The sequence below is a fragment of the Littorina saxatilis genome, linkage group LG1 (genome assembly GCF_037325665.1).
Source record: "Littorina saxatilis isolate snail1 linkage group LG1, US_GU_Lsax_2.0, whole genome shotgun sequence".
Lineage (NCBI taxonomy): Eukaryota > Metazoa > Mollusca > Gastropoda > Littorinimorpha > Littorinidae > Littorina > Littorina saxatilis.
Window position 1 is genome coordinate 43,976,033 of NC_090245.1, and position 27,883 is coordinate 44,003,915.

At 43.8% G+C, this 27,883-nt stretch overlaps 1 protein-coding gene across 1 annotated transcript in view; it reads left to right on the forward strand.

Moving 5' to 3' along the window:
* LOC138970795 (uncharacterized) overlaps positions 1 to 27,883 on the forward strand; it is a 102,625-nt gene that overhangs the window by 18,157 nt on the left and 56,585 nt on the right. Inside the window, exons 20-43 of the mRNA XM_070343333.1 lie at positions 1,160 to 1,274; positions 1,779 to 2,044; positions 3,066 to 3,180; positions 5,260 to 5,531; positions 6,938 to 7,052; positions 7,438 to 7,628; positions 8,381 to 8,495; positions 10,047 to 10,225; positions 10,818 to 10,932; positions 11,804 to 11,976; positions 12,854 to 12,968; positions 13,640 to 13,857; positions 14,593 to 14,707; positions 15,317 to 15,591; positions 16,056 to 16,167; positions 16,769 to 16,922; positions 22,007 to 22,127; positions 22,557 to 22,671; positions 23,346 to 23,539; positions 24,357 to 24,483; positions 24,795 to 25,027; positions 25,878 to 25,992; positions 26,896 to 27,155; positions 27,641 to 27,755. Of these exons, the coding sequence (XP_070199434.1) occupies positions 1,160 to 1,274; positions 1,779 to 2,044; positions 3,066 to 3,180; positions 5,260 to 5,531; positions 6,938 to 7,052; positions 7,438 to 7,628; positions 8,381 to 8,495; positions 10,047 to 10,225; positions 10,818 to 10,932; positions 11,804 to 11,976; positions 12,854 to 12,968; positions 13,640 to 13,857; positions 14,593 to 14,707; positions 15,317 to 15,591; positions 16,056 to 16,167; positions 16,769 to 16,922; positions 22,007 to 22,127; positions 22,557 to 22,671; positions 23,346 to 23,539; positions 24,357 to 24,483; positions 24,795 to 25,027; positions 25,878 to 25,992; positions 26,896 to 27,155; positions 27,641 to 27,755 (3,925 nt within the window). The remainder of the gene's footprint in view (positions 1 to 1,159; positions 1,275 to 1,778; positions 2,045 to 3,065; positions 3,181 to 5,259; positions 5,532 to 6,937; positions 7,053 to 7,437; positions 7,629 to 8,380; positions 8,496 to 10,046; positions 10,226 to 10,817; positions 10,933 to 11,803; positions 11,977 to 12,853; positions 12,969 to 13,639; positions 13,858 to 14,592; positions 14,708 to 15,316; positions 15,592 to 16,055; positions 16,168 to 16,768; positions 16,923 to 22,006; positions 22,128 to 22,556; positions 22,672 to 23,345; positions 23,540 to 24,356; positions 24,484 to 24,794; positions 25,028 to 25,877; positions 25,993 to 26,895; positions 27,156 to 27,640; positions 27,756 to 27,883) is intronic.

The following is a 27,883-nucleotide window of genomic DNA, read 5'->3' on the forward strand; positions in this document are numbered from 1 at the left end:
GTGATTCGGATTCGATCAAACTTTCGCACAAAAACTCCTGTTTTCTTTGAATAACTGAAGAAAGGAGGAATAAAGAGGTTACACACCTCGTCTCAGTGATTATTAAAAATAATGGTCTCAGTTCGCGGTCATGAAAAAGCTCGCTGAAGCTCGCATTTTTCATGATCCGCTAACTTCGACCATTATTTTTAATAATCACTGAGACTCGGCATGTAACCTCTACATATTCGTGTCCCTCTTTAGAATGCGCAATGTTCAAGGTATTATAAGCAATAAATAAAACATTTGTATATTTTCATAAAGAGTGTTTGCTTTACTATCTTACAATTTTCCATACTAATCTATACATCTGGAACTGCACAGTGAGGCATGGACTCGTTAACACACGCTATTTTGACACCATCTCACACCCGTATAGAAAACACTGACCTCAATTTGTAGCCATTTCTGCGACTTTGGCCACTGTTGACAGACGCTTCTGATTGAAGAAACGCGGGTCAAAATTGGCGCAAAATAGATACAAACTTTTCTGTGCCAACTGACTCCCATTTCAAGCTGAATTTCTAACGGTTCAAGAAAGTATTAGTGAAAGCACATCATAAAACAGACGTGAATTTAGGAAAAACAGTCTCGGGATGCATATAACAATAACTCTGACCACAGTGACTGTTTTCGCAGAAATTATCACATTTAATGATTGTAACGTTTTAATTTCAGACATTGAAAACACCAACAGATGATCCTTTTTTTGTAAAGAAATAACCGCAACGAGAAGGATATTGCGAAAACGTGTCTGGGACGGGGAAATAGCTCAGCCGGTTGCGGCGCTGGCTTTAAAACCAGTTGTCAACCTCCACGTTCGGCAAAGGATTTTTTCCCAGAGTCGACTTTGTGTAGACTCTCCTCTGTTTCCCCCCAAAAAAACTGTGTGCACGCATGCGCACGATAAAGTTTCCAAGCTCACATCGAAAGTCTCAGGCCTTGGAAAACATGACTACACGCATGCAGAAAACACGAGAGAAAAAAGAGTAGCGTCGTATTGTCTGGCAGCTCGCTTTCCCCAGTGAGAAAGCAGCCCGAATGTCCATGAGGGTAACCTCACAGGACAATATGATACCGATACCAATACGCTAGATGTCCTCAATGTCATTTTGTTCAGATCGATGCGCCTACCGGGGGAAGCAGTACAAGCAATCCGAGACGTGGAGAGATGGGTGTGACCAGGAGTGTGTGTGTGAGCAGGCTGTCTATGGCTACTACAGATGCTACAGTCTGTGAGTTGTGAGGCTTTTCAGCAGTTACGCCAGAAATAACTTCTGGTCTAGTCTTATCAAGAGTGTTTCTTGGTGGCTTAAGATACACATGGACGTAATATAGAAACAGGACATTTCGTACGAGAGTAAGGTAAGGACGTGGTGCAGGAAACACAATTACAAAGAAACAGGCATGCTATGCATATTAAAAGAATTATCTTGAAAGAATCTATACTTATGATCTTAATTATTATACAGTAAGCAGGGTTGGATCTAGTGTATGAGAGGGAGGGGCTTCCCCAATGTGACAACGGTATAGTGGCTGGCCAAGCAGGGGTTATGGGAGACTTTACGCCCTAGAACCTGTTGAAATTTAGCATTTCAAAGGGGTATTTAAGTTCGCCGGGTTAGGGGGGATGGGGCTCCGCGGGAACCAAGGCATTCCCCCCCTCCCCTTCCACCTACAGCCCTGGTAAATAAGCTTATTCTACTCAATGACGTTGTCAACACGTAATCACACAACAGGTGCCCAACGTATTCCAACGTACCTTCAACGTGCACACGCAAGCCTGCCTCAAGCGATTCGTGCTGCGAGACCATCAGCTGTTCCACGGCCACCAAATTAGTCTCCTCCGCCACCAACCTGTTCTCCGTCGGGGCGGGCAACTACATCCAACAGCCTAACCCTCAGTCCCCTGGACAGATGGTGCCTGTCGTTTCCTACCTGACGTCTGGAGGGGGAACCTCTGGCCCTAACGCACCTGTGCAGGGATACCAAGCCCCTAGCATTAGTAAGTATCTAAGAAAAGGAATGTGATCCTCTGACGATGGTTCTTGGCATGAGAATCTTCTTCCTTTTGTGGAAGTTCCTCCTTTTGAATCTGTCAAGGTGTTCATGTTGGATATGGAAGATCGACGCATTCAATTGACATTGAAGCTGTTAGCAACACTCCTCATGTGTGAATCAATTTCCCTTCTTCTCTTGCATCAGGGTTGACAAAACATGACAACATCTTCTAAATTTGGTCTTATTTTGGATTGGGCAAACCTCATGTCCTTCTTTTTCATCATTTTCTATTCTCATGTTTAAAATACTGTTCGAGTAGCGAATAAATGAAATCCTACTGTATCTCATTAATGTTGTATTTTCGGTAATCCCACTAGGCCTAGTGGTTTTGCACAACAGGGTATCATTACTTGTACAATATTGCGGGTCTTGGCAAATATTGATCCAGAAGTGTATTATTCCATCCAGTATTATCTCAGTAATCGCACTGACACTTTTCGTCCAACGTGTATCATCACAAGTACGAATTCTGGTTCTAGAGCCTTCCACAGTGGCTTCATCACTGTTTTGTCGCATACCTCACCATGTATCAGGAAATGCCACCTTTTTGATACTTTCCCATCCATTAGTGTTTAGTGACCCTCTCTTTTTGACGTCACATGCAAAGCAAAGTTCGCGAAGACGTCATAATAGAAAAATACGTCACGTAAACAATTATATATCATTTCTTCTGCATGTTTCAGTGAAACTGACAAAGAACTTCGGGAACAAAATGTGTCTCAGTTACTTCGTCATAAATATCAGCAGCTGGGCTGGTACACAGGAGTCGAGATTTGAGACTTTAGAACGGGATAAACCGCATTGAAGGTACAGTTTACCCTGTACTAAAGTATGTAATCTCGACTCTGGCATACCAGCCCAAAACAAAATGACCTGTAAGGTCATCGCCAGACTATGCATGTATCGGTAGCGTATATCATTAAGAGGCAATTGTTGATTGACATGATTCTCTTGGTACCCGACAGACGGCTGTGTATACAAAGGACAGCTGTACGTGCAAGGCCAGAGGTGGGACGATGGCTGTGCCCAGGTGTGTGAGTGTACCAGCGCCTCTATGGGGCTCTATACCTGCTCGGTCAGGTAGGTTACATATTTTGCAATATTCCATTTTCATTTCCATTTTTATTTTATTTTCAACACGTCATTGTCCCATCGCTGGGAAATTCAGGTAGGTCACAGATTTTGGAACAGTTCATTTTCATTTTATCTTCGAATGTCATCATTTTATTGTCCCAACGCTGGAAAATTCAGGTCGCTTCCTCCCAGTGGAAAGCTAGGAACAACACGATCAGTTGCGTGCGTGTAATCAGCCTCCTGCACTTCTGGTAGAATGACCGAGATCTGTTACGTGAGGGGTGACACGGGGGTGGGACATAGAAACCGTCTCTGAATTTACACATAAAGTTGACCTGTGTCCATCCCGGCCTGAATCCGAACCCGTGATCCGAGGATCACAAGTTGAGTGCTCTACCAACTGACCCACCTGGGCCACCCTTGCTAACCTCTCTTGAGTGCTCTACCAACTGACCCACCTGGGCCACCCTTGCTAACCTCTCGAGTGCTCTACCAACTGACCCACCTGGGCCACCCTTGCTAACCTCACTTGAGTGCTCTACCAACTGACCCACCTGGGCCACCCTTGCTACCCTCTCTTGAGTGCTCTACCAACTGACCCACCTGGTCCACCCTTGCTAACCTCTCTTGAGTGCTCTACCAACTGACCCAACTGGGCCACCCTTGCTAACCTCTCTTGAGTGCTCTACCAACTGACCCACCTGGGCCACCCTTGCTACCCTCTCTTGAGTGCTCTACCAACTGACCCACCTGGGCCACCCTTGCTAACCTCTCTTGAGTGCTCTACCAACTGACCCACCTGGGCCACCCTTGCTAACCTCTCTTGAGTGCTCAACCAACTGACCCACCTGGGCCACCCTTGCTAACCTCTCTTGAGTGCTCTACCAACTGACCCACCTGGGCCACCCTTCCTAACCTCTCTTGAGTGCTCTACCAACTGACCCACCTGGGCCACCCTTGCTAACCTCTCTTGAGTGCTCTACCAACTGACCCACCTGTGCCACCCTTGCTAACCTCTCTTGAGTGCTCTACCAACTGACCCACCTGGGCCACCCTTGCTAACCTCTCTTGAGTGCTCTACCAACTGACGCACCTGGGCCACCCTTGCTAACCTCTCTTGAGTGGTCTACCAACTGACCCACCTGGACCACCCTTGCTAACCTCTCTTGAGTGCTCTTCCTACTGACCCACCTGGGCCACCCTTGCTAACCTCTCTTGAGTGCTCTACCAACTGACCCACCTGGACCACCCTTGCTAACCTCTCTTCAGTGCTCTACCAACTGACCCACCTGGGCCACCCTTGCTAACCTCTCTTGAGTGCTCTACCAACTGACCCACCTGGGCCACCCTTGCTACCCTCTCTTGAGTGCTCTACCAACTGACCCACCTGGGCCACCCTTGCTACCCTCTCTTGAGTGCTCTACCAACTGACCCACCTGGGCCACCCTTGCTAACCTCTCTTGAGTGCTCTACCAACTGACCCACCTGGGCCACCTTTGCTAACCTCTCTTGAGTGCTCTACCAACTGACCCACCTGGGCCACCCTTGCTAACCTCTCTTGAGTGCTCTACCAACTGACCCACCTGGGCCACCCTTGCTAACCTCTCTTGAGTGCTCTACCAACTAACCCACCTGGGCCACCCTTGCTAACCTCTCTTGAGTGCTCTACCAACTGACCCACCTGGGCCACCTTTGCTAACCTCTCTTGAGTGCTCTACCAACTGACCCACCTGGGCCACCCTTGCTAACCTCTCTTGAGTGCTCTACCAACTGACCCGCCTGGGCCACCCTTGCTAACCTCTCTTGAGTGCTCTACCAACTGACCAGCCTGGTATTATCAATAACATAATACTAACAAACACTTAAATCTGAGCTCTCCGCGCTTTACAATATCAACCTACGAATTAAGCAGTATCAACACATGATAACATCTGGTGACATGGCAGGGAAGGAGTAAAATAACATGACAAAAACACATCTTGTCAAAGAATACAGTGTACACGAATAAAAATAATTATCTTCTCCGGGCACTGATGCCCGACCTATCAGAATAACAATACCAATAATTATCTTCTCCGGACACAGATGCCCGACCTATCAGAACCTGCCCATGGGCTGCACCCTTCAGCCGGACCCCGCTGACCCCTGCTGCAGGGTGCCCCGGTGCCAGGCCGGCGTCAACTTTGTTCCCGTGCCCGTCTTCGGCAAGGGCACGGTGTCGACGGGCATCGCGCGTCCCCCCAACCCCAACGAACTGATGGGGACGACCTCCACCATCCTGGTGACGCAACAATTCCCACAGAGCGCCAACTCGCTGCCTACTATGCCATCGGGCGTCATGCCCACAGGAGGGATCGGTGGGTTCATGGCGGCTTTGGTTTAAACAAAACTTTATTCAGTTTTTATCATGTCAAAAAACAATACATGGCTTTTAAGATTACTAACTCAAGCATATAATGCTTAATTTAAGTAATCCGGGTAAGTACATAACAAAGGTTAACATGATGGCGGACTAAATACATTAACTCATTTCAGAAAAAAAGATAACAAACAGAACAAGAGGCGAAGCCTTCAAGGCTCACGTAAGAAATCGACAAACAGTAACACAAACTCAATCACTCCGTCACACATACACACACACACACACACACACACACACAGACACACACACACACGCACACATACAGACACACACACACACAAACACACACACACACACACACACACACAGTAAGCATAGGTGAAACTGTGCAAGAAAGCGAGACACTAGATCTGCCAACTAGTCTCGGCCCGCTCACAATAACAATGACCGAGACTTTCAGTAATTCCTTCGCGTGACGTCTAACCCTCTTACGTCATAATGTGACGTCTTCAAATGTTAAAGTTTCTATCACACACGTCAAACACTTTTGACCGAGACGTAATCTTCTTCCATAGACTCGGAAATGTTAAAGTTTCTATCACACACACACACACACACACGCACGCACACACACACACACACGCACGCACGCACAGACAGACAAAAGTTAGCATCGCATAGGCTACACTTACGTGAGCCAAAAACCTGATATGCAAACAAACAGAAAAGGGATGGGGTGTTAGTACAGAAGGTGGGAAAAAAACCAAGAAACAAAAAGACATGGGGCACGAGAGAACAGAAATAAGCATAAGGGAAAACTAATAAGATGAAGAAGACTAGTCTGGGAGCGCCAAATGTTTAGGAAGAGTGGATCTCGTCACAATAATATTGTGATCGGCAAAAATGTCACTAAATTGCATAAAAATTGAGGCATAGTCATAAAGTCAAAACAAGGACAAAATACACGAGAGAGATTATGAGGAACAATTGGTCAGGCAGCATATGTCTCATGACAGTGTCAAATGAATATAATAGGTAGAATGTAGCGGCTCATTTACGGAACCTGTCCGTCTGTCTAATAAATTCTTGTGCAGTTATAAATATGGTCTGATTGACATTCCGGGAATATTGCGGGATGCCTTTCAATAATATTTTAATAAACTTATAATCAGCTATCGGATTATCAATTGACAATAATCGTATATCTCATTACAAAGGACAATACAACAATGGCGGCTTTCACTTCATTTATTGTTTTGCCTGTCCACTAGCAAGACCACTGAGTCGTTGAACTCGTGAACGTCTTGCTTTGTTAAGATTAAAACGTTCCAGTACTTACCATTATTGATTTCGTTTTTGTTCTTGCATATTTGTACATACCATCTTTCGTGCTGTGGGCAGGATTCTGTGTGTACAAGAACCAGACTTACGGCCAGGCCGCAAGATGGACCGATGGCTGTAGTTACAACTGCCTGTGTCAGGACGCCTCCATTGGATACTGGGTCTGCTCTGACATGTGCGTGTTTTTAATCGCTTTGTTGTTTCTCTATAGGAGGAAAGTCGCGTGTTCCTCTCAGTGCATGTTCCTTTGTCGTGTGCTGTGAGACTGGTTCCCCATAGAAGTGCACGTTCATCGTCTATTTTGAATTCCCAGCTGCAATCCTTTTTGATACACTTCCCATGACGGTGGAATACTCCCTGTAAAGAATGTTAAAAAAAAACAAGATTTTTTTTCTGATTCTTGATTTGGAACGTTAGCAGTCTTTCTGTTTCGGATTTTGACTCCCTGTAAAGAACATGATAACAATGAAAATGTACTCACCAGAATCCCGGACAATAAAAATACGAATAAGGACCGGTTTCGACGTATGTAATGGTTCCCATGTTGTCATCTAACAAAGGTGCCTGACGTACCCCCCGATGCCGGATTACTGTCATCTGGAGACGGACAAGGACTTCCCGTGCTGCCACAAGCCCCACTGTGATATTCCTGGCTCCAAGGGCTCCATCACTGGCATCGGCAACACGCACCACCCTGCCATCACCACCATGCCGCCCATGATCCATACCACCACCACGCCTCCAAGACCAGGTCATTATTATTATTTTTTCTTTCCATTTTCATTTGCATTACCTTATTGTCCCATCGCTGGGAAATTCGGATCGCTTCCTCCAATTGGAAAGCTAACAGCAACAAAGTCGCGCTACATAGGTGTATGCGTGTTTATGTGTAATCAGCCTCCTGCACTTATGGCAGAATGACCGAGGTCTTTTACGTGCCACCGCCTCTGGGTCTGCACATTCAGTTGACTCGTGTCCGTTCCGGCCCGGATTCGAACCCGTGACCCTAAGATCACAAGTCTATCAACTGAGCTACCGGGCCCCGAATAGATTGATTGGTTTATTGCTTGATTGTTTTGTTTTGTTTGTTTATTTGTTGCCTGTGATCATTTGGTGGAGGTTTTAGTGTTTGTTCAGACAATTCGTTCATCTTCGGAATTTACTCGAACACTGCGACAAAGTGTGCACTGTGATTGTCCAGAGAAACGTAATTGAGAGAAGAGGCGAAGAAACTCTTAGCGTTGCCATTGGGTTTACTTTAGATTATTCATTTGTATTGGTTGTTTTTGTACGCATGAGAACAGGCAAGTTGGTTACCCACGAACAATGGTTGTTGGTTGTTTTTGTACGCATGAGAACAGGCAAGTTGGTTACCCACGAACAATGGTTGTTGGTTGTTCTTGGTTTTTTGTTGTTGTTTTTTGTTACCCAGCTCGTTATGAAGGAAAAATCGTGAAATGATGACACTAGTTTGTGGCTTTCTCTGTTTCGTGGTCTCTGCAGCCATGTGTCAGTACAAAGGTCAGGAGTACTCACAGGGACAGGAGTGGTATGACGGCTGTGACTTCAAGTGCACGTGCTACGATGCCATCTCCAACCTCTTCTCCTGCACCGACAGGTCTGTTTGTTATAAATGTCTGTACTAAGAAACACAAGTTGTAGCTTGTTGTAACGTTTCATTTTTGACAAAACAAAACGTTACATTTACAGTACCGTCGTTGACCCAGTTGTCTTTTCAGTAGACAAACAGACAGACATTTATGATAAAAATAATGAATCTAAACATCGTCGATGAAACTCGCTTGCATGGTGCCGGCGAGGTAATGTCTGTGCACAATTTTGGGTTAACATGTTCGTTCACGATGTTCGGAAACAACTCTGTTATGGTTTTTATGGGCTGCAAAGTGTTGCTTTTCCTTAAAAAAAAAAAAAAAAAGGGCAAGCAAACCCGTGGGACCTTGTGCGCCAATCCCTATAATCGAGCGGCGTGTTTCTACACGTTGTAAGCGAGCACATGAAAAAAAAAAAAAAAAAAAAAAAAACACCACTCGATAAGGATTGGCATATTTTGTCATGGGTTTGCTTGTCTTCTTTTTTCTGAGAAAAATAAATTCTCCTCAGCCCATAAAAGCTTGACAGAGTTTTTTTTTCATTTTTAAAATTTTTTTTTTTACCTCAGTTGCATGCAGGTTTGCTACTACAATTATTTTTTTGCCTTATTAGTTTTTTGGGTTTTTTTGTGGCTTGGAGCAAACCTTCTTCATAGGTCTTTTCTTTTCTCTGTCAAATGTGTACATTTTTAAATCAATAAACCTTATCAGTAAACCAATATGTTTAAATAAATAAATACATAAAAGTAATCATAACATAAATTTATTCCTAATGTTCAGCTCAGTTTCCAATAATACACCCAAATCTAACTTTTTCCCATATCTACATTTTCCAATGGTCATTTTGGTAATTAAAATACAATAATTCACAAAGTAAATATAATAAGCTTGACAGAGTTATTTCTGGAATTCGTTTATTTTACGTTTATATTTAGTCAAGTTTGAGCATGTGTTGTATGTGCATCATTCTACGTTTACCCCTTTTCCAGTTTGTACATTTCTTATGTATGTGCATAATTGTGCGTTCACATCTTGCTCAGTTTGAGCATTTTGTTATGTTTGTGCATAATTGTACGTATTCGTCTTGTCCAAATTGAGAGATTGTTATATCTGTGTATAATTTTCTGTTTGAATCTTGTCTGGTTTGAGCGGAACGAGGGAAACCCCCCATGGGTGGAATTCTTCCGGTATATGCCGAAAATCCGGATTCGATTATGGCCTCTTTTTTCTCTCTCTTTTGTGTGTGTTGTTGTTGTTGTTGTTGTTGTTGTTGTTGTTATTGGTTCGGTTGAGGTTCAGGATTCATGACATTGTTCAGCCCCACCCATGGAAAGGCCTACCTATGTGTTATATAATATATAATATGCATTTTTTTTAAACTTTTCAACGCGGGAAACTCGTGCATAAATAAGACCTTTTAATGCGGGAAACGCCAGCCCATGTGTTATGAACTTTCTAACAAAAGAATGTTTTGATCATACTATTTAACGAGGGAAACACCAAATGATAAACAAATGGAAAATTAAAAAAATTAAAATATCTTCTACATTCACTTACAGGTGCCCCACGTTCTTCGGTCTGGACGAGACACGGTGTACATCAAAACCAGACCCCCGGGACCCTAGCTGTTGCACCATACCTGTGTGCAAACCCCCCTCCACACCGGCTTCTGGAACCACACAGGTGCCCACTGTACCCGGAGGAAGCTTCGAGAATACAAACAACCCCAACGTCGTGGGTAAGTGCTGGGAGTCAGTTCTGCTAGAGTCGTCAGTACCTTTTCACAGCTTGTAGGTTGCAGCTTTGTCAGAATTAGAACACCGAATGCAACTTTGTCAGAATTAGAACACCGAATGCAGCTTTGTAAGAGTTATAACACACAATGCAGCTATGTAAGAATTAGGCTCAAGCGTTTGAGAATTATACCACGCACTATACAGCTTTGTAAGAATTAGAAAACAGAATGCAGGTTTGATAGACATATCACTCATGATGCAGCTTTGTGAGAACTTTAACACAGGATATTCTGCTTTGTTAAAAACAAAGCGGAAGTTGTAGTTTTGAATTTCGATTTTACTTGCTACTCATGAGCAGCTTCCACATTTCACTCACAGATTGCATGAAGTCATTGTGATTCTTTTGTTGTGTGTGTGTGTGTGTGTGTGTGTGTGTGTGTGTGTGTGTGTGTGTGTGTGCGTGTGTGTGTGTGTGTGTGCGTGCATGTCTGTGTGTGTGTGTATGCGTGTGCGTGTGTGTGTGTGTGTGCGTGTGTGTGTGTGTGTGTGTGTGTGTGTGTGTGTGTGTGTGTGTGTGTGTGTGTGTGTGTACAGGTTACTGTGACTACAAAGGCACACACTACCAGCAAGGCGACAAGTGGGATGATGGCTGTCAGTACAGTTGTGAATGTCTGGATGAAACCAATGGACGCTACAGATGTGATGAACAGTGAGTAGATTTTTGGGCGGTTTCATGGGTCAGCAACACAGTCGGTCAATTGCACTTGAACGAGTGAAATGCAGTAATCCGACGAAATTGGGTTTCATGAAAAAGCCCGCTGACTCTGCCTCTTCGCACGGGCAGTTGCCCAATTACAGTGCTATGCTCCCTCAGCACCGCGTTTGGAAAACTGCAGTCGTGTGACGAAGCGGTGGTCCGACTGTCAGAGTGACTGATTGCCTAACGTACCAAAAAAGGCCTTCCTTAATTTGAACCCGAAGTTGACTTCAGCCGAAAATTCAGTGCCAAAGCTTCATGCAGCAAGCTTTGTGAACTAGACTTCGCGTAATCGACTTAGCCCAATCAATCTCATGTTTTAAGGCCAACAAAGCTGGTATGCGGGCGCGGCAGATGTAGCTCTGGTTTTTTTTTCTTGTCTTGACTACATCCAGTGTAGCTGGGAACGCTAAATTTAGCTCTGTGGCCTTCTTCTGTATGACAAGGTATTGTGCCCTGAAGACATGTTCGGCTTTAACTCTCTTTCCTTGCTTAATTTGCCACAGATTTGCCGCTTTCGACCTGCCAGCAGCCTTCTTCCCAGTGTGACACGGTTTTGTGCCCTGGAGACGGATTTTTGGCTTTAACTCTCGTTCTTTGCTTACCCACAGGCGTGCCCGCTTCCTCGACTTGCCAGCAGCCTTCTTCTGTGACACAGTTGTGTGCCCTGGAGACGGATGTTTGGCTTTAACTCTCTTTCTTTGCTTTATTTGCCACAGATTTGCCCGCTTTCCCGATCTGCCAGCAGCGTTCTTCTGTGGCACGGTTCTGTGCCCTGGAGACGGATGTTCGGCTTTAACTCTCTTTCTTTGCTTACCCACAGGTGTGCTCGCTTCCCCGACCTGCCAGCAGCGTGTCGCCTGCTGACGGACTTCGCCAACCCGTGCTGCAAGAAACCCACCTGTAACTTCAACCCCCACGCTGGCTCCATCAGTGGCCAGGCCCACCTCCACACCCCCTCCCCTTTCATCACTCCCTCCCCGGGGGCCAAGACTCGTAAGTTCGTTGGGCTGTTTTGCACTAAAGCAGTGAAGGAAGCACCATTTTTGACTCATCTGGGCAAATTTTAAAGTCTTTGTAAAGCCAGAAAAAAAACCCGGAGAAGATTTCCAGGACGTCATTGAAGGTAGATCTGTCAACCTTTTCACATTTCTAGGGTTTGATGATTCGAATCAGGTGACTCAAATTTTCTTGACCCGAGTCAAATTTCAAGGTCGCCGCGGGATCCAGTTCGGATCAAAATATGGAACATCATCAGTATCTGAAAGGTTTTTGAAGGTAGAAATCCAGACCGTGGAACATTTAATTATATTAAAAACTAAACATTCACCAGTACGACGATCTAATGGTCCGTTTAATGGAAGGATTCAGCCGAGTAGGCGGTGAATTCGATATCACCATCAAGATGTCAAGAGTCGAAAAGTACTGTCGCCTTTCGCGTTTCCACTCTCTTTATACTGTAGCATGTGTTACAAGTGTTACATGCATATGCGAAACAAGAGAGTTCAGTGAACAGAGGGCAAACCTAGTTCGGTTGTGATACAAGCATTACATATGTGTTTCAAGTGTCACATGTTTGATACAAATGTCAAATGTGTGTCACAATTGGAATATGTGTTACAACGATCTGTGACTACAAGGGCGTTCAGTGCCACCAGGGAAAAACCTATTGCGGTTCGTGTGTTAGAAGCATCAATTGTGTGTAACAAGTGTTACGTGTGTGTTACAAACGTTACATGTGTGATAAAGCTGTCTGTGACTACAAGGGCGTTCAGTACCACCAGGGACAAACGTGGGACGATGGCTGCAGCAAGACATGTCCCTGTGTTACAATCATTACAAGTGTGTTACAAGTGTTACATGTGTGTTACAGCTATCTGTGACTACAAGGGCGTTCAGTACCACCAGGGACAAACGTGGGACGATGGCTGCAGCAAGAGATGTCGCTGTGAAGACGCTCAGAAAGGTCTCTACGTCTGTCACGACAGGTAAACACAGTGTTTGGATGTTACGTCTAAACATAAATATTGTAGATGTTTGTTTTTTCTTCTGTTGTTTATCATAATAACCGGTGCGTCTTTGTTTTGTTGTTGTTGTTTGTTTTGTTTTATCTAAAGCCCGAATGCCCTACGAACACCCAAATTCAAAACTCGGCATGTCTGTCAATAGTATGGGTTTTCCCCACTTATTCTCCTTTCAAGGAAGCCATCTTTGCGCTGAAATGAATTTGTTTGGGATAGGTCCAGGAGTTTTCTCCTATGAAATTATTAGAGGCCATTTCATTACCGAAGCTTTTTAAGTTTACCATTCGTATATATAATGAACTTGCTAACATTTTCTGCTTTAAACGTAGCACGAGAAAAATCTGACCATGTCTGCTGCTTGGGAAAAGGGGGGAGGGGGGAAGAAAGGGACTATCCAAAATGTCTGTCAGTGAAGCGCTCTCTCAAAGTCATTTGACATACAGAGGTTCGTCCACTCTTTCACTCATGCAGGCTGCTTCAACACTTTGTTTTTTGCCTTTGATTTCGTGTTTCTTCTCCCTTTTCATCAGGCGGGGAGCACCCTTCTTCATCGGTCCCTTTTTCATACTCAAAACCCAAATCTTGTATTCTATTAATAATGACAACATTTTAAGTCTTGATGATTTTTTTTCTAGGTGTGCAAAGTTCGACAGCCTTCCCTCTCAGTGTGTGCTGGTGGTGGACCCTACTGACCAGTGCTGCCGCATTCCCCAGTGCTCTATCCCTCCCACCTCTGCCACCCACAGTGGACAGGGTCAGACCCCCGTCCCCTTCCCCACCCCCAGACCCGGACACATCTCTGGACAGGTCAACGTTCCCACCCCCGGGCCCGGCATGACTCCTCCTCCGATTGGTGAGTGACGTTTTGGTTCGAAGACGTTTTATGGAATATTTTTCAAAATACAATGCGGCATGGAGAGGGTGGAGATATTTCCGATTTACCAAGATCAACTTATGTGCAGACCTACCAGCTCCTTATCCTCCTTTATGTGTACACACAAGCATATGACAAGACAAGAACACACAAGAGGAAGAAGTAGAAGAAGAAGACGACAGAGAACAAGAAGAACAAGAACAAGAAGAACAAGACGAACAAGAAAAAACAAGAAGAACCAGACGAAGAGGAAAAAGAAGAGAAACAAGAAGAAGAAAAGAAAGAAGAAGAAGAACTTCCAATCCAAACCTTGTCCTCGCCTCGGGAGAGGTAAACAGAGATGGTGTTATCAAAAGAGACCCAACTCCTGTGTTATGAGAGGGTAAATTTACATAGTGCAATATTATATTGTCTTAATAGACGTGTGACCTTATTTAGATTTTATCTGTAAATTTATTCAATTTAAAGATGACACGGACAACACTTTAGGTCAGTGTTATTGGAAGTATGATAGGTGTGCTTGTTATTACATACGTGAACCTATGTTTTATGTTTTATGTGTGTTGTCCTTTTGTTCAATTGTTGTTATAATCGTTTACAGGCAGGCAGGGTGTGCCGAAGAAAATTTTCCATTATTATTGTTATTGTATTCTTTTTATTCATTGTGCACATTTTGAATCCAATTTCAGCTTGTGGTTTGTTTTCTTTGTGCAGGTTACTGTGTGTACAAAGGACAAGAGTACGCGCAGGGTGACCGGTGGGAAGATGGCTGTGACTATGACTGTGTCTGTGAAAACGCGGCCATTGGCAAATACAGTTGCAATGAAAAGTAAGACGTTTTATGTGTTTGTAACTCATCTAATTAATGCAAATACTTTTCTTCAAGCTGAAAATGATCCCAGAAAAATACGTTTGGAGAAAAAAATCTCCTATTAGCATGCAGAATTTAGAACTCTTCAATTTTCCATCTGATTCATGATGCTTTTTTTTCCTAAGATTCTGTTTTGTTTGATGTATTTGTTTCCTTTATTTGGAAATAGGTGGTGAGGTTATTTTTGGTTTTGGTTTTCTTTGCTTTTGTTTTGTTTTGCATTTAAACGATGTAATTGGTAAGCAGCTACGTTATGATTGGCAGAGATGTTAATAGAACAAGCTAGAATCAGTCAGGAATAGTTGCTATATTAATATGTAGAGCTGTGAAATGATGCGAATTCCGATACCGGTTTTATTTCGGTTTTCTCGTACCGGTGTTATTCTACCGGTAAACTGACATTAAATTTTAGCACGAGAATCTGGCTATCTGGTTAATCACTACGGAAATGCACGAAGAACATCGGTTTGACCCGGTACGACGAACGCAAACTGGTATGCCTTCAAACCGGTCTAACCAGTTTTTCGGTATATACTTCTGCAACTTTGTTTAACTTGTCTGTGCTAGGTGCGCCAAGTTTCCCAACCTGCCCCCGCAGTGCCGCCTGTTCAAGGACCCAGCCAACCCGTGCTGTGTGAAGCCAGACTGCAGCTTTACACCCTACGCCGGCCAGATTTCGGGCCATGGACATTCAACACAGGCCCCGCCCTTCGGTCATACAGTGTCTCCGCCCATTCTCCTTCCCGGCCAATCAACAGTCTCCCCGCTTCCTGGTCAAAGCCACGCCCCCAACCCGTCACACACTTTGATTCCGCCCCCCGTCACGCCTTCTCCTTCACCAGGTCTGGTTATTGGATTTGTTTTGACTATTTGTGTGTGTGTGTGTGTGTGTGTGTGTGTGTGTGTGTGTGTGTGTGTGCGTGTGTGTGTGTGTGTGTGTGTGTGTGTGTGTGTGTGTGTGTGTGTGTGTGTGTGTGTGTGTCTATTCGTGTAACATGTGCAATAGGATCTGGAGTGCCAGATGGACATTTTTGTGTATGATTTGTGTAGCCAAGCAAAAATCACAAGGTTTTGCACTTTGCATTCATAAAGTGAATAATGGCGTCACGCATAAATTCCATCACTTTTTTTTGCATGTCTTCCGAGAAAGGGACAAGGAATTTCCAAAACGACGTTTTCTCGGTGACTTCAACGTGTCACATTAGAAAATTAATAGTAAGGTCACAGCCAGGCTGTGTATGTATCGGTATCGTATGTCATTAAAGAATCGTATATATTTTGATTTATTTCTGAACGTATGTTACAGTCTGTGTGTACCGAGGCCAGGTGTACGCAGAGGGACAGTCGTGGTATGATGGGTGTGACTATGTCTGCGTCTGTGAGCAAGGCTCTCACGGAACGTACCGCTGTAACGACAGGTAAATATCATCATCAGCAGCAGCCTCCTGCGGTATTAGGCTTACTCCGAATCATCACAATTTATGAGTGTAGTGTCCAGTCATTTCCTGCTCGAGATCCAAATGACAAAAGCTTTGGTTTAAACAAAATGTTATTCAAAATACGTGACATAAAACAATTGAAAATATGCAGCTAGGACACGAACTCAAGGAAAAGCTTATTTTACGCGACCAAAACAATACAACACAACACAAATCTTCATGATGTTGGAAATGACAATCATAAACAAGAAGAACAAATTGGAGGATGGGGAACTATATCAAAACAGAGGAATCTACAGAGAGAAAAGGAGTGGGAAGAACATACAGGCAACCAAAAGGAAAGACTAGTACGAACGCGCGAGGGAAACAGAACACGCATTCTGAGAGTTGCAGCGTGAATACTCAAGTAGATATTCAGTTTTATCCAAAAGGCAGAATCACCCTGTGTCTGATGTGTCTGAAAACACCTCCGCACGGAGGGGTTTTGCAGCCAGCGCAGTGAAGATAAAGAGGGAAAATTGTCTTGGCTCGCGCGGCAGCAAGTCTCTAGACTGGTATTGAATACTGTAACATCTTGCAGGTGTCCCTCGTACCCCAATCGTGCCGACACTCGCTGCACGATGAAGCCAGACCCTGCAGACCCCATGTGCTGCCGTCTACCCGACTGCGATACCCCGATACCCACCCCGCTCGGCCCCAACGGCCCCTACGTCGTGCCTACCATTGCACCTCAGGTAGGGACAAGTACTTCTTCTTTTCTTCTTGGTTTAAAGCCGAACATCCGTCTCCAGGAGACCAAGCTTTGTTAAAGTAGAAAGCTGCAGTAAAACATAAACATGTAAAAAAAATAAAAAAATAAAATTAAAATAAAAACTCCACAAAAAGAGAATAAGAATTAAAAAACAAAAAAGCAAACAAACAAGTCGCGTAAGGCGAAAATACAATATTTAGTCAAGTAACTGTCGAACTCACAGAATGAAACTGAACGCAACGCAACGCAGCAAGACCGTATACTCGTAGCATCGTCACTCCACCGCCCGTGGCAAAGGCAGTGCACGTGGAATGGACAAGAAGAGCGGGGTATTCGTTGCGCTGAGAAGGATAGCACGCTTTTCTGTACCTCTCTTCGTTTTAACTTTCTGAGCGTGTTTTTAATCCAAACATATCATATCTATATATTTTTGGAATCAGGAACCAACAAGGAATAAGATGAAAGTGTTTTTAAATTGATTTCGGGGAAAAAAATTTGATAATAATTTTTATATATTTAATTTTCAGAGCTTGTTTTTAATCCGAATATAACATATTTATATGTTTTTGGAATCGGCAAGTGATGGAGAATAAGATAAACGTAAATTTGGATCGTTTTATAAATTTTTATTTTTTTTTACAATTTTCAGATTTTTAATGACCAAAGTCATTAATTAATTTTTAAGCCACCAAGCTGAAATGCAATACCGAACCCCGGGCTTCGTCGAAGAGTACTTGACGAAAATTTCAACCAATTTGGTTGAAAAATGAGGGCGTGACAGTGCCGCCTCAACTTTCACGAAAAGCCGGATATGACGTCATCAAAGACATTTATCAAAAAAATGAAAAAAACATTCGGGGATTTCATACCCAGGAACTCTCATGTCAAATTTCATAAAGATCGGTCCAGTAGTTTAGTCTGAATCGCTCTACACACACACACACACAGACACACATACACCATACCCTCGTTTCGATTCCCCCTCGATGTTAAAATATTTAGTCAAAACTTGACTAAATATAAAAAGCCGCAGAGCTAAATTTAGTGCTGCCAGCACTAGAGCTATACCTGCCGCGCCCCGACGTTGGGCCTTAAAGCCTGTCTTACACTGTGCCGAATATCCTTACGAATATGAAAATGTGTTGTATTCGGCCAAAAAAGAGACGAATGGACAGGAAAAAACAGAAGAAAAATCGAAGGCTTACGAATCCTTGCGAATGTCATACGAATGGTTGCGACTGCTTACGAATGTCTACCGATCATTGCGATTGTATACGAATCCATATACGGATCTATTACGAACGTTGCGAGTGGCCTTGCGAGTGTTGCGAGTGCTTGCAAACATTTTACGAATAAAACGAGTATGCAATTCGCATTGTTCGTAATGTTGCTCTTACACTCTGGCGAATTGCCCTTGCGAATAGAATTCGCCAATAACTCGTAATGATCGGGACATGGTCGCAAGACATTCGTAAATGTTGTAACCATTTGCCACCATTCGTCTCTTGTTGCGAATATTAGCAACATGCTTTTAATATTCGCAAGGAAGTCATATTCGCAAGCCATTCGTAATCATCGTAAAGGTATTCGTAGCGCTCGCAAGGCATTCGCAATGATCGGTACACATTCGCAAGCACTCGCAACCATTCGTAAGACATTCGCAAGAAATGTGTATATGAACATGTTGTATTCGGCAAAAAAGAGACGAATGGACAGGAAAAATATTGACCATTCGAAGCCTTGCGAAGCCTAGCGAATGTCTTACGAATGGTTGCGAGTGCTTGCGAATGTCTACCGATCATTGCGAATGCATACGAATCCATATTCGCAAGGATATTCGGCACAGTGTAAGACAGGCATAACGAATGGTTGCGAATGCCTTGCAAGTGTTACGAATACATTGCGATGATTACGAATGTTCTTGCGAATACTTACGAGTACGTTGCAAAAAAGTTAAAAATATGACATCCTTGTGAATATTAGGAGCATGTTGCTATGTTCAAAACAAGAGACGAATGGTGGCGAATGGTTAAGAACATTTACGAATGTCTTGCCACCATGTCCCGATCATTGTGAATTATTGGAAAATGCTATTCGCAAGGGCAATTCGGCACAGTGTAAGAGTAGCTTAAAGCATGTTATATACACTTTTGGCTATATAGGCTTACAGTCTTGAAAGAAAAAATACACGGTAACAAGCAGAATACTTATGGACGCTTTCTAAAAAAATAATGATCAATACACATTTATGATTCTTTCTTTTGAAAAAGTAACGTTTTAGTCACGTGACCTTAAGGTGCGAACGTTTGTCACGTGACCAGGGTACTTGCTATTTATCGTGTGTGACTGACTCCATCTTTGCCTTGTACCGTCAATGTGTGGAGCACACTTAGAAAGAAGAAAACGTCGACCAAAGAGAACTGGGACTCTTCATTATGTTTGACTTGTGTACATTCTTGTTACAATGTCCCGAAAAACCACGTTCGTCTCGTCTGATATTTTTATATTTAGTCAAGTTTTTACTAAATATTTTAACATCGAGGGGGAATCGAAACGAGGGTCGTGGTGTATGTGCGTATGTGTGTGCGTGTGTGTGTGTGTGTGTGTCTGTGTGTGTGTGTAGAGCGATTCAGACTAAACTACTGGACCGATCTTTATGAAATTTGACATGAGAGTTCCTGGGTATGAAATCCCCATACGTTTTTTTCATTTTTTTGATAAATGTCTTTGATGACGTCATATCCGGCTTTTCGTGAAAGTTGAGGCGGCACTGTCACGCCCTCATTTTTCAACCAAATTGGTTGAAATTTTGGTCAAGTAATCTTCGACGAAGCCCGGGGTTCGGTATTGCATTTCAGCTTGGTGGCTTAAAAATTAATTAATGACTTTGGTCATTAAAAATCTGAAAATTGTAAAAAAAAATAAAAATTTATAAAACGATCCAAATTTACGTTTATCTTATTCTCCATCATTTGCTGATTCCAAAAACATATAAATATGTTATATTCGGATTAAAAACAAGCTCTGAAAATTAAATATATAAAAATTATTATCAAAATTAAATTGTCCAAATCAATTTAAAAACACTTTCATCTTATTCCTTGTCGGTTCCTGATTCCAAAAACATATAGATATGATATGTTTGGATTAAAAACACGCTCAGAAAGTTAAAACAAAGAGAGGTACAGAAAAGCGTACTATCCTTCTTAGCGCAACTACTACCCCGCTCTTCTTGTCAATTTCACTGCCTTTGCCATGAGCGGTGGACTGACGATGCTACGAGTATACGGTCTTGCTGAAAAATGGCATTGCGTTCACTTTCATTCAGTGAGTTCGACAGTTACTTGACTAAATATTGTATTTTCGCCTTACGCGACTTGTTTTAATGTTATGTTTGTTTGAACGGTGGAAAGGCAAAGTATGTGTGCACTGATCCTGAAGAATGCAAACCAAAACAAGTCGCGTAAGGCGAAAATACAATATTTAGTCAAGTAGCTGTCGAACTCACAGAATGAAACTGAACGCAACGCAACGCAGCAAGACCGTATACTCGTAGCATCGTCACTCCACCGCCCGTGGCAAAGGCAGTGCACGTGGAATTGACAAGAAGAGCGGGGTATTCGTTGCGCTGAGAAGGATAGCACGCTTTTCTGTACCTCTCTTTGTTTTAACTTTCTGAGCGTGTTTTTAATCCAAACATATCATATCTATATATTTTTGGAATCAGGAACCGACAAGGAATAAGATGAAAGTGTTTTTAAATTGATTTCGAAAAAAAAAATTTGATAATAATTTTTATATATTTAATTTTCAGAGCTTGTTTTTAATCCGAATATAACATATTTATATGTTTTTGGAATCAGCAAATGATGGAGAATAAAATAAACGTAAATTTGGATCGTTTTATAAATTTTTATTTTTTTTTACAATTTTCAGATTTTTAATGACCAAAGTCATTAATTAATTTTTAAGCCACCAAGCTGAAATGCAATACCGAACCCCGGGCTTCGTTGAAGAGTACTTGACCAAAATTTCAACCAATTTGGTTGAAAACTGAGGGCGTGACAGTGCCGCCTCAACTTTCACGAAAAGCCGGATATGACGTCATCAAAGACATTTATCAAAAAAATGAAAAAAACGTTCGGGGATTTCATACCCAGGAACTCTCATGTCAAATTTCATAAAGATCGGTCCAGTAGTTTAGTCTGAATCGCTCTACACACACACACACACACACGCACGCACGCACGCACGCACACACATACGCACATACACCACGACCCTCGTTTCGATTCCCCCTCGATGTTAAAATATTTAGTCAAAACTTGACTAAATATAAAGAGTAATGCCATCAATTTAGCAAAATACCCCAACTGTGCACTGGCTGTTAACATTGGCTGTGTGTCCAACTGGACGAATGCACTCAGCAGATTTAAAAGCCCGGACAAATCTGACTTGTCGAATACCGTACGATCATTCACGCGGGTAGGCAGAATATCTGTAAGGACGGATGTTCTTAAGCCTGTCCCTAATTGAACACGAAGTCGACTTCGCGAAGACTACGCGAAGTCTTTTGAGGGCCCCAAAGGGGGGGTGTCATCACGATCACGGGAAGGGAAATTTTAGCTTTCACGATCACAGTTACCTTGATTTTTGTTTTCACGATCACAAACACCTTGACGAATAGAGGATCATAGAGTGATACAGCTGTGAAAAATGTACGTTGAAAATAAAATGCTTTGCAATAATGCCCATCACGATCACGAAAACAAATGACGATCACGATCACGAGACTTGATTTTTTTTGTCATCACGGATCACGGGCAAAGTTCCATCACGATCACAGAAATGGAAATTTCGGCAATCACGGTCACAGAAAGGTCTAAAAACGCCAATCACGATCACGACTTTAAACCCTTTGGGGCCCTCTCTTTTATCCCAAAATTCAGGACCAAAGATTTGTGCAGCCAGCTTTGCGACTTAGGCTTTGCATAGTCGTCTTTGCTCAATTAATTTGAAACTTGACAAAAGCGAGTCGGGTGAGCATTTGTCACGTGCTTTGTGCAGGGCGTTGTGACAGGAGGCAGCGTGACGGTGAGACCCACACCCGGTCATCCAGCCACCCCGGGTCCTGATGGCTCCACGGTAAAACCCCCCCTAGGGACCACCCCTGCACCGCAACCCAGAGGTGAAGAACAAACTCTTTCGACGCTTATAGCTCACACAACGTTGATTTATCCCTCCCTCGTTTATATGATTCTTGGCATGTCATCATATTCCAAACTCTGTACCATAAGTTTTTTTCCTGTTAAATTCTCTGATTTGCTTACACTGGTTTCAAAACACTCTGAAAATATCACAGAAAAAGTATTATTAAATTATGAGCGAATTCGATTTTTTGGGGAGCCAAAAAGTGTCATACTTTTTCTAAACCCTAACGAGGCTCCTCGTCGCTTACAGGGAAACATTTTTGCACACAGTCGGAGTGTTACCGAGTTGCACAACCACTGCGTTTATAGAAAACTGACCTCGGATCAACGCAATCAATTGAACTGCAACAACACTTCGAACTCTTTGACAAATGTAATAATAGTATGTCTACCTCTTTGGCGTGCAGAGGTGTGTGTCTACAAGGCCCAGAGTTACTCCCAGGGCCAAAAATGGCAGGACGGCTGCGACTACAACTGTGAATGTGTCGATGCCCCCAACGGACATTACAAATGCACGGAGATGTAAGTCCTATGTACAGGTTCAAAAACAATAATGGTTCGTTAATAAAACGCTACATTTTTGACAAAAGAAAACATTTACAAGAACCTCGACCTAACGTACGGCATTTAAAGTAAACAAATAGGAGAGATAGCAAACTGGAATAAATAAATGATGCTGTGACTTATCTTAGAATGTCTCCTAGATGATCGCAGCAATGGCAAAGCAATCATGTACAAGAGTTTATAGACAGGTTACTGGCAGCGGTAGTGGTGGCCTTTGTGGTATTTGTGCAAGGGTGAGCGCAGGGAAGAACGGTAGCAGGGATAACCTAAGTTGCAAACTGACTCATTTGGATAGTTTAATGTAAAAAAAAAATCTAGACTCATATCACACGACTTGAAATCAGAATACTCTCAAATACAGTGGACCCCTCCTTTTAAGACTTAAATAAATCGTAGAAAAATCAGGCCTTAAAAAGGAGGGATTGTTAAAATGGAGATTAATCTACAGAGGTTATAAACAGAGCATCAGGAAACTCAAAGTCTTAAAAAGGAGAACGTCTTTAATTCGGGGATCGTAAAAAGGATATTCCAGTGTTCGCGTGTCGGCGTCCAAGCTGAACGCGTCGTTTTAACTTGCCATAAACCCTCTGCGGGCCATTCTGCTTTAAATCACCAATCACTGTCCATGGCAGATGCCCCCGGTACCCTCCCACCCAGGCAGGGTGCTACATGGTGCGTGACGTGTACAATCCGTGCTGCGAGACCCCCGTCTGCCCCTTCCCTCCCACCCAGGCCACCTCCACCCCGCAGCCCACCCCGGGTACCACCCAGGTACCTCCCACTGGACCCGACGGACACACGCTGAGGCCCCCCGTCATCAGTACACGTGAGTGTCTTTTGATCGCCATGTTTGTGCTGTTTGGGCCGCATGGACTGGTAGACACTGTTTAGATCAGTCCATGCTGCCCTGCATTTGTATAGATTAGATACACGCGATTTGTGCCTGTAAAACGTTGTAAAATGTTTGTTGATATCGAAATTGTTTCCCTCGCCCCAAACATCCCCATCGCATGAACTATCACGTTTGAGGAATTAACATTTCTGAGTTTCTGAGATATCTGTCTGAATTATTTTTTCTCTCAGTAAAACGGGGTTGTTCCCTGACGTAGAAAGTGGTAGGTGAGTTGGGCTTGGGTTGAACATATATAGGTTCAAACGGCCTGGCTAAACAAGATCATTTAGTCAGATCTCCCACATTCCAAAACTATCAGACGGTCGACCGTCCAGGAATCGAACCAATGCGTGGGATCAATAAAAAAAATATTAAAAAAACCACCATGCGTGTGTGACCGAAGACCGAGGCCTCAGAACACCACCGGTAAAAGTTATCAAGAGTAATGACCGTTTATGGTGAATTACGGCCGTGCCAGTAACAGGGGGAAAGAGCAAGTTCTAATGAGGGCCTCTTCATGTTGGGATCAGTTTGTTAAAGTATACAGCTAGCTTACACGCGTGTTTTGCGAGGGGTCAATCCTTAATTAGGTTTGGTATTAGCCAGTGCTGATTATGCTTTTTTAACACAGCTTGATTTGACTGGTTGATTTGATTGGGTTTTGTGGGCTATATTCTCCTTGACTTTTAGGAAATACCAATTAACAATACACCTACCGTTATTTTGTGTCTTATATTCCGTGCTATTGTAGCCAAACCGCGCGACACGTGTGTGTACAACGGAGTACCCTATCACACGGGAGATACGTGGGATGATGGCTGTGACCTCAAGTGCCGCTGTGAGGATGAAACCAGCAATATCTACAGATGTGACCAGAGGTACATTTATTTTTAGCTTTGATTATGCCTCTGATTTTAAATGTGAATCTTTCTTTAATTAATTACTTTAAGATAAGACACGAGACATATTCATTCCAAGGACAGTTGAAGAGATTGGTAGTGGCATTACGATAACGTTCTAGAGTCGCGGAAAGACTGTTTAATTGTGTTATTTGTGTTTTTACAGTTTATCTTACTAAAACACCACCAGGCCACTTGAACTGTTTTAACGACGACAGCTTTTCCAACCCAAGAGTATCCTACTTTCTTGCGATTTCGGTACAAGTTCAATCAAATTTCTTGTACGACAGATGTCCCCGCTACGACCCAACGCCCGGATGCACCATGATGACGGACCCACGTGACTCTTGTTGCCTAGCACCATTCTGTCAGCCCAGGCTCCCGCCCACAGCAGCGCCCAACCAGAACCCGAACCAGGTTGCCACACCCTCCCCCCATCAGGTTCCAATCCCCACGGCCATCCCAGGCACAGTTGTTGGCAACTCCGTGGGAAAACCTAACACAAACAACCCTAACCACGAAAGTGAGCTTTTCTGGTTGTGTTTTTGCTTTGCTTTGGTTTTGGCGTATTGGTTTTTCCGATGCACTGGTTTTGGTTGGTTATTTCATTGGTTTGGCACATCTGATAAACAAAGGAAAGCTGTTTTTGTGTGTGTGTTTTTAGGGGGGTTTGGCACATTCGTGGGCATCTCTGTTGGAAAGCCCAGTATCAACAAGCTGTAGTGTTTGCTTTGGTTTAGGTTTGGTGGTTTGCTTTGGTTGGTGTATTGGTTTTGGTTGGTTGGTTGGTTTGGTTTGGTTTGGTTTGATATGGAACAGTTGTGGGCAGCCTTTTGGGAAAGTGAACACCAACATCCCTTACCACGAAAGTGAGAAGCTTCTGGTATTATTCGCATTGGCTTATTACCGGGTTTGGCTGGTGTATTGGTATTTGTTGGGTTGTTTGGTTTGGTTTGGTTTGGTTTGTCACAGGTGTGGCAAGTGATGTGTGAAAACAACCGTAACCTGGAACATTAGCAGTTTGTGGATGAGTTTTACTTGTGTAGTTGTATTGGTTTATTTTGGTTTGGTGTGGTGTGATGTGGTTTGGTTTGGTTTGGTTTTGCACAGCTGTGGCAACTTTATAGGAAAGCCAAAAACGAGCAACCCTAACAACAACATTTACAAACAGACAACTTGCCTGGTAAGTGCAGGAAAGTGACCAGCTGGATGGGACACAAGTCACCTGTTCAGTTTCGTTGAAATCTCAAACAAATCTCAATTTCAACCAATCGGAACCAGCGCTTGGTTCCCACCCAGTTTGGTACTTTCTCGTGTACACCACCCCTAGACGGCAACTGATAACTGATGGCATTGACTGCGCTGTGTTTCAGACATGTGTGCGTACAACAGTAGGGTTTACAGCCAGGGTCAGACCTGGATGGACGGCTGCGACAAGGTGTGTGTCTGTGTTGACCAGCAGACCGGACGCTACCAGTGCAAAGAAAGGTCAGTCATGGTTGGACAGCGAGGGTTCCGCTCCACCAGGGATGTTGCTATAGGTTTGATCTTTCTTTGTCAGATTTGGGATCAGTCTCGGATGATCCTCAGGTTGAAGGGAGGTTAGAAACCAACAACCAATCGGCAAAGTTACACAATTTATCTTTGATTCTTCTTTACTTTGTCCACGCAAAGTTTAAGCGAGCCGATCAGTATGGTACACTGAGAGAGAGAAAGAAAGAGGGGGGAGAGAGAGAGAGATATATATATACAAAAGAGTGGGAGAAAGTGAGGGAGAGTGCAAGAGAGAGAGAGAGAGAGAGAGAGAGAGAGAGAGAGAGAGAGAGAGACTGAGAGAGAGAGAGAAAGAGACGGGGAGAAAGAGAGAGAGAGGGGAAAGAGAGAGAAAGATAGGTAGAGAGGGGAGGGGGAGAGAAAGGAAAAGAGAGACTCGAGATGGACAGAGAGAGAGAGATTGGGGTTATCCAGGGCTGGACCTTCTGCACGAGAAAGTTTTTTTTTCCCCAAATGAGGCAGGGTTACAGGGGTCGCCTAGGCCAAAGCCTATGTGGGGGGTTCTGAGTCTTGGTAGGGGTCTAGGTCTCCAAGGTGCTGTCAAAAATCAGCTTTTGAAAAGGATATGTTGGGTCTTGCCTTGAGAGAGAAATGTACATTAGCAAGGCGTCGGGGGAGGGGGGGGGTTGCCGCTGGAACCCGGAGACCACCCCTCCCGCCACCACCCCCACCCCTCTTTAATCCAGACCTGTCCTCTTTTGTATACAACTTAAGGGTCACCACTTTAATTTTATGTTACAGCTTGTTGTTGATTTTAAATATGTTCATTATGTAATGTACCAATTGATTGTGGAACAAAGCAAATGTCTTAACCAATCCAACTTTGTCACACTCCAGATGCCCGCAGTACCTCAACCTCCCGAACTACTGCGTGATGGTGGCCGACACGAGCGACACGTGCTGCGAGAAGCCTGTGTGCACCAACCCCCGCACCCCTGCCCCCGGGCTGGCCAGCACTGTGTCCCCGCCTGTGGGCGTCACCCAGGCCCCGAACCCACACACAAGGCCCACCCCCGGGCCTGGCCACACCCTCACGCCCTACCCCGGCGTGACCCTTTCGCCCAATCCGATGAACACGCCTAGGCCTTTGCCCAGAAGTGAGTGCACAATGATGTTTAATGATTTTTTGTTTTGTTGGGGGGGGGGGAGGGGGAGGGGGGAGGGGGAGGGGGGAGGGGGAGGGGGGTATGTGCTTCATTTGGTTTGTTGTCTAGTTAGTTGTTTGTATCGTTGGGTCAGGTTTGTTGTTTTGTTTTAATTTGTTTTGGAGGGGGGGGGGGGGTTAGCGTGGTTAATTTGGTCGGTTTAGGGGAGTGTGTGTGTGTGTGTGTGTGTGTGTGTGTGTGTGTGTGTGTGTGTGTGTGTGTGTGTGTGCGTGTGTGTGTTTAGGGAGTTTTTTTTAAATTTCCTCTGGTATAACACTATATGCTTTACATGTCTCTCTGCAAAGGTGCTGTTTCTAGGATGACCAGGTATAGACTTCCAAGGAACATTGCCCCAGGATCCCGACCATTTTTCGGAGATGGTTTTCCTTCTCAAGTGTCGGGTATCCAGGATGTGAAATATTCTTGTTGTGTTACAGATGTGTGCACCTACAAGAACGCGGTGTACATGCAGGGGCAGCAGTGGTACGATGGCTGTGACAAGGCCTGTGTCTGCGAGGACGGTACCACTGGCTACTACAGGTGTTCAGACAGGTAAGTCAACCTGTCTGTCTGTCCGCCAGTCTGTCCTCTCTTTGTCTGACTGTCAATCTAACTACCTTCCTTTCCATCTCTATGTCTGTCTGAATGGCAGTCCGTCTGTCTGTCTTTCTTTCTATCTA